A 9,494-nucleotide genomic window follows, 5' to 3' on the forward strand; every position below is an offset into this window, starting at 1 on the left:
GAAAGTGATTTTTTCATAAGTTACATTTTATAATTTTTACGAAGTTAAGGTGATATGTCAAATTCACAACTCATCCAAACATACAATTTGAAAGTAGGAAAAAATAAAACAAAGTGTTTAATCACCATAAATCTTTAACCTTCATTAAAATATAGTGAAAGGATGAGATTGAATTGATCCAACGACCATTAATTAAGCATTAATCAAAGTGAAATTAGATTAGATACTCCTCCTACGAAACTCCGAGTGACGTGTTTCGAATTAAACCATCGTTTCCCTTCCACTTCGTAAAGCCGCGATATAACATTCCTCTAGAACTCAAACAAAACCCGACGACAATATAAATAGTGAAACCAATAAAAAAGCCAGAGCAAAAGGAGGCTCTGAATCACGAATCGAAAAACAAAGCTAAAGAAGTACGAACACTCTGTGTTGCAGAAATGTGGCGTTGCGTCGCTCGTGGACTTCGTGCATCATCTTCTAACACTAGATCTCACGTTTCTAGATTCTTCTCTGTATGTATTAGCTTCTCCACTTTCATTTATATTTTATATAATATTGATTTGATATGATTACCAAATTGATTTCATCTTTTGCATCTATTCGATTATTTTACATGACTTGAATCCGATTCATTGAATTAACGATTGAAATTTTTTTTTTGAATTGAATTTGTATTGTTTATTATAGGGTTGAGTCATTGTAAATCGTGTTGTGTTTGTTCGTTGTGCAGAGTGGGGTAAACTCGTCTTACACCGTTGTGGATCATACTTATGATGCAATTGTCGTAGGGGCTGGTGGTGCAGGTTTGAGAGCTGCTATTGGACTCTCAGAACATGGATTCAATACTGCTTGTATTACCAAACTGTTCCCAACTCGTTCACACACTGTTGCAGCTCAGGTATCACACTTTTTTTTTGACCTAGTGAAAGCTCTTATTGCGTTGATGCTTTTGCAGTATGACTATTTGTTCAATGTTCTGTATTCTGTTGGTTGTTTTGCTTTTAGGTCTTTTTGGATGTTATGCTGTGATATTTTAGTACTAATGTGTAGAAGAAATTTCCCCGGTGATTATATTCAGCAGATTTTTATGACTTGGAACTTGGAAGATGCGGCGGTTTTTAGTGTTGACGTTTATAATCCATTGGAGTCTTTTGTTCTGTTGTTGTAGGCAACTGTATATATATAGACCCCATTTGTTGAGAAAAGACTTCGGTTGTTGTATTTACTGTATGCTGTAGTAGGCATTTTTGATGTCAATATCCCATCGATATTGACTTGGGTTCACTTGACACCATCTTAAGTTCGGATTTACCTCTGATGCGGCTGTTGTATTTACTCACCGTTGTTTGACACTCCATTTTAATTACTTTGTGATTGTGAGACATGAAATTTTAAACATTGAAAGATGGAATATTGTTTCTTGAGGACAGATAAGGATTTAATCAGCTCTTTGTAGACTTTATGTTCTGATAAAAATGTTAAGTTAGAATAGATTCTTCCATTGACTCTAGTTTTTGTCTGCTCTTACAGGTAGTTGTGAAATACAAAGTAATTTATGTTAAGTGGACATCGTGAGTTAAACTTTTCTTTTTTTCCTGATAGTGCTCACTCATGAGATTAAATTTTTTGTACAGGGTGGCATCAATGCTGCATTGGGAAATATGACTGAAGATGACTGGAGGTGGCACATGTATGACACTGTCAAAGGAAGTGATTGGCTAGGTACAAACTAGGTCAATCTTTTTGAATTATGTTTCACTAATCACTATATATCCTATAAAATCAATAAATTGTAAGTAAAGTGTTCATTGTTACAAATACCCTTGCATGTAGCGATTCATTTTCCTTTAAAATTACTTACCTCCAATGAACATGGTATGCCCTGTGAATGTTTACCTAAAAATTAAAAAAGAAACTTGTCATTTTTCTTTCTGAAAAGCTTTGGTGATTAACTGAAAAGTGAAAATCTGAAAAATCCTTAGGTGCTGGGGCAAACCTTGAGCAGTTGAACACGTTATAACCGATATTTTTCTATGTTTTTATCTTTCATTTTCTTGACGCAAGCTCTATAATCTACAGGAGATCAGGATGCCATCCAATATATGTGTAGGGAGGCACCGAAAGCAGTCATTGAGCTTGAGAATTATGGATTGCCATTTTCCCGAACTGAAGATGGAAGAATATACCAGCGAGCATTTGGTGGTCAAAGCTTGAACTTCGGAAAAGGTAAATGCAGATTTTGGCTTCCTTATGATGCTAACTGTTATACTCCAAGAGTTCTGATCTTGGCTTCCTTATGTTGCTTTTCTATAGGTGGTCAGGCATATCGTTGTGCATGTGCTGCCGATCGAACGGTCATTGAACTAGAGAACTATGGATTGCCTTTTTCTCGAACAGAGGATGGAAAAATATATCAGCGTGCGTTTGGTGGTCAAAGCTTAAACTTTGGAAAAGGTATGTCCAGGTTTTGGAGTAGGGTTGTCTGCCTTTTAGTTTGATAAGAGTTCTGATCTGGGTCTCATTTGTGCTACAATACAGGTGGTCAAGCTTACCGCTGTGCATGTGCTGCTGATCGAACTGGGCATGCTTTGTTGCACACTCTCTATGGCCAGGCTATGAGACACAATACACAGTTTTTTGTGGAATATTTTGCCTTGGATCTTTTAATGAATAAGGATGGTAAGTTGTTGCAAAAAACAGCTTGCTTTCACTTAATTTGCGATGAATTACTCTAACAAGGTCTCAGAATTTATTGGCCTTAATAAGTAATTTCTTCACATAAATAGCATTATTTGTTTTCTACAGATTTATCTCTATTGTATGCCAAATGCTTTATCAAACATGTTACATTGGTGAAAAACAGGAAAAGAAAATAATTTGTTTGTCATAGTTAATGATTATGTTATCTAATTTCCATATTGGATGTGCAGGCAGTTGCCAAGGAGTGATTGCCTTAAATATGGAAGATGGAACACTACATCGTTTCCAAGCTGCTTCAACAATTTTGGCCACAGGGGTAACATGATTTTTCTGTGGATGTTTTGAAGTTGAAGTTTTTGTTGTACTTGTTACGGATAAGTGAGATAATTTATTCTGCACCAGGGTTATGGTAGAGCATACTTCTCTGCAACCTCAGCACATACATGCACTGGAGATGGCAACGCCATGGTTGCACGTGCTGGAATCCCCCTTGAGGTTTTTTACTTTTTAAATTGTGGTGCTTTTTAATAATAAGATGGTATCCTATGAAGTGAGTCCCTTATATTTACATACTTATATCTTAACTTACGCAGGATTTAGAGTTTGTGCAATTTCACCCAACAGGTATATATGGAGCAGGTTGCCTTATAACAGAAGGTTGGTAGTTTGTGTTTTATTTGCAAATCTGGGCTTGCCTTTGTTGCACCTCACAATGCACCTTGTCTAGTTAAATTGGAATATAAAGTTTTTCATTTTTATTTGGACCCAGGTTCTCGTGGTGAAGGTGGAATTCTTAGGAATAGCGAGGGGGAGCGGTTTATGGAACGATATGCTCCTACAGCAAAAGATCTTGCATCCAGAGACGTAGTTTCGAGATCGATGACTATGGAGATCCGGGAAGGTCGTGGTGTAGGTATGCTAGCTTTTCATTGATATATCCAATCCATGTACTCATAAAAAGTTTATTTATATATATGAAGTCAAAATGCATCTAGATTGTTGGCAATTGTTGCAACGTTGCTTAATGTAGACCAGCGTTTTCTAATCTTGAAGAGATGGTGTCCTTTAAGAAGGATTTGGAATGAAATCATACTTTATTTAAGATAGTACATTAAGGTTTGATTTGGTTCATGTGGCACAGCACCCCTTACCCCTAGAGGGAAGAAAAAAGCTTTGATGGTTGTTGTTGTCCATGAGAGAGATGACCTCTCTATTTTCTACATTGGAAATAATTAAAAATAGTGTTCCCAGTCAATTTGGACAAGTTGGCATTACCTTTATTTTTATGTAAGCTTTTATTAAGTGGAAATCATTTGCAGGACCTCTGAAAGATCACATCTATCTACACTTGAATCATCTACCCCCAGATGTGCTCAAGGAGAGACTTCCTGGTATCTCTGAAACTGCTGCTATTTTTGCTGGTGTGGATGTTACAAAGGAACCTATTCCTGTTTTGCCAACTGTGCATTATAACATGGGTGGCATTCCCACAAATCATCATGGAGAGGTATCAAGTTAAAACAAGCACTTTGAATTGAAGTAAAATTTTCAATTGAAAGACTTACAAATATAAAGTAATGGAGAAAAGAAAAACAAAAAGCTAGGATGATTATTCACACCATCCTGGCTAGATAAAACTTCTTCTATCAAAACTGTTCACTGCTATTGATCACTTGATAAATGAGTGTTCTGCATCTATTCTTACTTTTCACTAATCTTCATTTTGCACTCTAATTTTTTCGGTTTGTTTTCCAACCAGAATATTGATATAGTCATTTCATTTTGCTAAGCTAGATTGAATTTGTTTAAAGAAATGATCATCTAATATTATTCTATAAACCAAAATACCATGTTGATAAGACTTGGGCTTGTTTTGGATTTTAACTAGACAAGAACTATCATGTTAGTAAGCTGCAAATATAAGTTGGTGGTAGCGTCAGTTACTGCCCCAAATTTACAGCATCACTAACATTGGATGTTCTCTGTAATCATCTACATCACGTCACAAATAGCATACTTGACTAGTTATCTGTGGATTAATAGGTTGGAAGTTTTATTCTATAATGTGTTAATATTTTTTCATTTTTCATTGGAAAAAAACATAAAAAATGAAAAACTACGAACTAATATGCTTCTTTATGAAGGTGGTTACCATTAAAGGTGACAATCCGGATGCATTAGTTCCTGGATTGATGGCTGCTGGAGAAACAGCCTGTGCATCAGTTCATGGTGCCAACAGGCTTGGTGCAAATTCACTTTTGGACATTGTTGTTTTCGGTAGAGCTTGTGCAAACAGAGTTGCAGAAATTAATAGACCAGGCAAGATTCTTTTCCTGTTAGTTATTGAAATAGGCTGTGCCCCACCGAAACTAGGGTGATAAAAATGCATCTATTATCCATGCTGCAGGAGAGAAACAAAAGCCTTTAGAGAAGGATGCTGGGGAGAAAACGATTGCATGGCTGGACAAATTGAGAAATTCAAATGGTTCATTACCTACTTCAAAAATTCGGCTGAATATGCAACGAGTAATGCAAAATAATGCTGCTGTATTCCGTACTCAAGAAACATTAGAAGAAGGTAATCTACTTTTTGCTGATATTACTGTCTTGCAACCATTTTCTTTTGTTGGACTAGGTGTGTGTTTTACCTTGACTGATTTTTTTAACAGGTTGTCAATTAATTGATAAAACATGGGAGAGTTTTAGTGATGTCCAGGTGAAAGATCGGACTTTAATATGGTAAGTCTTTTTTAGCAAATGTTCAACATCCCTAATAATTCAAGGAATCTGCTTGTTCATTTTAAAAGTTTATTGGCTTTAATCTATATATTTACAGGAACACGGACTTGATCGAGACTATTGAGTTGGAAAATCTTCTGATAAATGCCTGCATCACAATGCACTCTGCAGAAGCTAGGAAAGAGAGTAGAGGAGCTCATGCCCGTGAGGACTTCACGGTTAGTATTTTTCACCCCTTAATGTACAAATTTCATACCATTGATGTGAAAAAGGTAATTGAGTATGTTGTGTTGAAATCTGCAGAAAAGAGACGACGAGAGCTGGATGAAACACACTTTGGGGTAAGTCATGTTCAAATAATATACTGGTTACTACTTTAGTTTGCCTTACAAATATTCTTTTTGAATGACAAATATTTAGTATAGTTAGTATTAGGGTTCAAACCATGAAACTCCTTATCACTCCACTCCAACTACAAATCAACCTTATAGTGGATTGGCGGATTGAATGCAGATTCTAACATGTTTTGTGATAGAATAACTAATCTCAAAATTGTAAGAATGCTCATACCCTTAGAAATGCTCATTCCAAGTTTCCAACCGCGATCCTCTAACCAAGCATGGGAGGGAACGAACCATTCCCTTTTCCCTTCTCTTCCATCTAACCAAGCATGAGCTTTAGTGTTTAAGAGTATTAGAGCTCAAGTTTCTTTTAAGGATAAAGCAGCCTAGCAGCTCATTAAGTTAGTGTACTGATGAAGAAAAGCAGAATAATATTGGCATTGTCTGGTGTTTGTGTTATCTTGTATGGTTGAAAAGTGTTGGAATTATAGGGTTTAGGACTTTAGGTATAAAGGAAGGAAAATGAATAATGAGAATAAAGGGCAACATGATGCTATAAAAGTTAAAACTCCAGCCATGGCCATGTCCTGGGAAAACAAATATTCAGAATAACATACCAGTTGGATATTGTTGGGAAGGATGTGTTAGATAATGTTAAAACACTAACGTTTGCAAATATGCTAATATTAAATTAAGGAAATGTGGAAATAAGTTAATAAAACATGTTATGGAAGGAAATATGAAAACCAATCCTAAGAGATAATTTAAGTTTCACTAAGTTCCTGAGATATAATTGAGAAATTTTAATTATTTCTCATTTATTTATCAAAATCGTAATCAGTTATTTGGTCCGTCCAACTAATCGTTGCTTGAAGCTCTTCAGTAACAGAGTAGTTTTGATTTCCATAAGAGACATTAGTCTTTATGTAGTTCTTCAGTTATGCAGTCTTTTAGTTATCACTACCAAATTTTAAAGTCGCATGATGAAACCTAAAATTGAACTAGCACTGTTCTTTGTTTGGCAAATTACTAAAATTGTCTCTTAAATTTCACATGATACTTCACTCAATGATGACAGTTGATTGAGACCAGTAACCAAACGGTACTGTGTAACCTATTGGAGAAGTTGAAAAGCTTAGGTCCGTCATTTAGAGAGGGAGATACATTGTTTGTATTTCCCACAATAAGTTCAGTCTACATATCAGAATCCAACAGTTATAAACATGTTTTTTTTAATAAGAAACTATTCTAGATATGCTTAGTTAAGAGTTAAGGTCAGAAAATGATTAACACCTTAACACGTCTTATAAGTATAATAGCGTAAAGGATCAAATTACCATGACCCATAAAGGCTTTGATTCAATATAAGAAGCCATCTGTTTTAAACAGTAAGTTGTTTAATGTTTGGTGTTGCTTATGTTAGCTAAGCTTTTTTGTATTAATTTGCAGATTCTGGGAGAACGAGAAGGTCCGATTGGATTACAGGCCGGTCCACTTGAATACATTGGATGATGAGGTTGAATCATTCCCTCCCAAGGCTCGTGTGTATTAATATAATTACATATTGATGGTTCAGGCATATATTGTTTCCACTTGCGCAAGTGAAATAGATGCAATAATATGTCTTGGATGTGTGATTTTGATGATAATTGTTGCATTCATCATCAATGATAACTAATATTCACAGCATCTTCAAATAATGCTCTGTATTTGCAGCAGAAAATAATAGCAATACAATTTTTTCATCCGTTTTGATGTTGGTAAGCTTTTACATGTAGTTAGGTACACTGTATGTTTAGTTCATCTTGTGTTTTATTCAAAATTTATTTAGCGTCTCATTTTAAGAGCTCTCATATTATAGTTTCAACGGTTGATAAGAAAAATGAACATTCATGATCTACTGCATAGATTAGTGCATCAATATGCACGAAACATCAACAGTTGGTTTATTCATTAAAGATTGAGATTATTTATTTTAGAATCTAAATCAAATTACTCACTTTAAATGAGTAAAATCAAAAAACAAAAGTGATGTGCTAAACGTACTAAGTCTCGTTCCAAAAGTCATACACAAGTTTTCCACTTGTTATGCATGTACACAACTACACAAGCAATATATACGGCCCTTGGACGCAAGTTTTTTTTGTTTTGTTTTTGTATTCAACTGTGTCTATGTAAGTTTCGCTTGAAGATGAGAAAATTAGGGGTTTTGTACCGTGCACCCCTCCAGTTGTACCTCCCACCCCCTCATCATCAAGAAAAATTTCAAATTGCCCCTAATATTATTAGTAAAAACCCCCCAAAAAGATTTTTTTATTTTTTTTTCATCTATTTTATTCGAAAGTTTGAATGGTCCGAATTACATTTGCAAACATTCGAACCTTTGAAACTTTCGAAATCCAAAATAAGATAAATTTCGAAATTTTGAAATTTTTGAAACATTAACTTTCTAAATTTCGAAAGTTTTCATGAACATGAAACTTTGGAAGTTCATTTTTTCCCAAAATTTTGAAACTTTCGAAAGTTTCCATGAACATGAAACTTTCGAAATATAGAAACCTTCAAAACTTTCTGACAATCTAAAAGTTTCGAAATATAAAATTCAGAAACGTAAAGTTTTTCAGTTTCGAAACTTTGCTATTCATGGAAAGTTCCGAAATTCATTTTTATTAGTAATAAATAATAATGAATTAATACTAATAAATAGTAATAAATTTATAATAAATTTATAGTAATAAATAGTAATATATTTATAGTAATAAATTAATAGTATTAAATTTGATATCTATTTTCGGAAGTTTCTTTTCAGATTTTCTAAAAATGAATTGAAAATTTCGAAAGTTTGGAATTTTTTGAAACTTTCGAAAGTTTGGAATTTTTTGAAACTTTCGAAATTGACTTACTTCGAATGTTTGAAATTTTTGAAAAATATGTGTTTCGGAAGTTTCACATTCATCCAAATTTTCGAAATTTTCTGAAAATCTTCATTTCGAAACTTTCATATTCAACAAAAGTTCCGAATGATATGTGTTTCGGAAGTTTCAAATTCTTCCAAACTTTTGAAACTTTCTGGAAATGTTAACTTCGAAACTTTCATATTCATCGAAAGTTTCGAAATTGGTAATTATTTCTGTAAAATTATATTTCGAAAATTTCTAATTTAACAAAAGTTCCAAATAGATAATAAAACTCACTTTTAATTATTTCGAAAGTTTAAAACTTTCGAATATTAAGAAATTTTTTGTAACTTTCGAAAGTGGGGGTGAGAAAAAAGAGTGATAAAATAAAAAGGGTAAAATAGTCATTAAAAAAATGAGGGGATGGGAGGTAAAAATAGAGGGGTGCACAGTTCTCGAAAATTAGCCATATTGGGCCCAAAGTATTTGCAAATCCATTCAAAAGAAGTAAAATCGAAAATCAATTTTTATTAGATATTTTTGGACCCTTTTTATGAAAATCATTCAGAGGGAATCATATTTCGAATTTCAATATTTCATTTTTAGTCTCTATAACTTTTTAACTTCAATCCTAAAAAATTCCGTTTCCGTCTCAACATGATGTGGCTAAATGGTCAAATTTGGACATTTTGAGAAGACCTTCTCCAAAATAAATTATACAGGGATTAGTTACGGTTTGAACTAGAAGGTTGAAATCTTGAATTTATGGGTGCACATAAATGCACTGCCCGATTTTGATAACATTAGCCCAATT

General features: G+C 33.9%; 1 protein-coding gene across 1 annotated transcript; it reads left to right on the forward strand.

Moving 5' to 3' along the window:
* The first annotated feature begins 249 nt into the window (after positions 1 to 249).
* On the forward strand, positions 250 to 7,530 carry LOC101500295 (succinate dehydrogenase [ubiquinone] flavoprotein subunit 1, mitochondrial). Its single transcript, XM_004511983.4, has 16 exons — positions 250 to 515; positions 734 to 901; positions 1,638 to 1,725; positions 2,083 to 2,229; positions 2,542 to 2,682; positions 2,934 to 3,019; positions 3,106 to 3,198; positions 3,297 to 3,360; positions 3,473 to 3,616; positions 4,023 to 4,210; positions 4,848 to 5,022; positions 5,111 to 5,281; positions 5,373 to 5,442; positions 5,540 to 5,660; positions 5,746 to 5,783; positions 7,233 to 7,530. The coding sequence occupies exons 1-16, from the start codon at positions 441 to 443 to the stop codon at positions 7,333 to 7,335; spliced, it is 1,872 nt and encodes a 623-aa protein (XP_004512040.1). The 5' UTR covers positions 250 to 440; the 3' UTR covers positions 7,336 to 7,530.
* Positions 7,531 to 9,494: the final 1,964 nt, after the last annotated feature.

Source organism: Cicer arietinum, chromosome 8 (assembly GCF_000331145.2).
Source record: "Cicer arietinum cultivar CDC Frontier isolate Library 1 chromosome 8, Cicar.CDCFrontier_v2.0, whole genome shotgun sequence".
NCBI classification, from domain to species: Eukaryota; Viridiplantae; Streptophyta; class Magnoliopsida; order Fabales; family Fabaceae; genus Cicer; species Cicer arietinum.

What these genes read in the sequence shown, in the direction of transcription:
- LOC101500295 (XM_004511983.4), top strand. Translation starts at nt 441, where the DNA reads ATGTGGCGTTGCGTCGCTCGTGGACTTCGTGCATCATCTTCTAACACT. An exon ending in AAAGATCGGACTTTAATATG is followed by an intron (nt 5,443 to 5,539) that starts GTAAGTCTTTTT and finishes ATATATTTACAG; the next exon opens with GAACACGGACTTGATCGAGA. An exon ending in ATGCCCGTGAGGACTTCACG is followed by an intron (nt 5,661 to 5,745) that starts GTTAGTATTTTT and finishes TGAAATCTGCAG; the next exon opens with AAAAGAGACGACGAGAGCTG.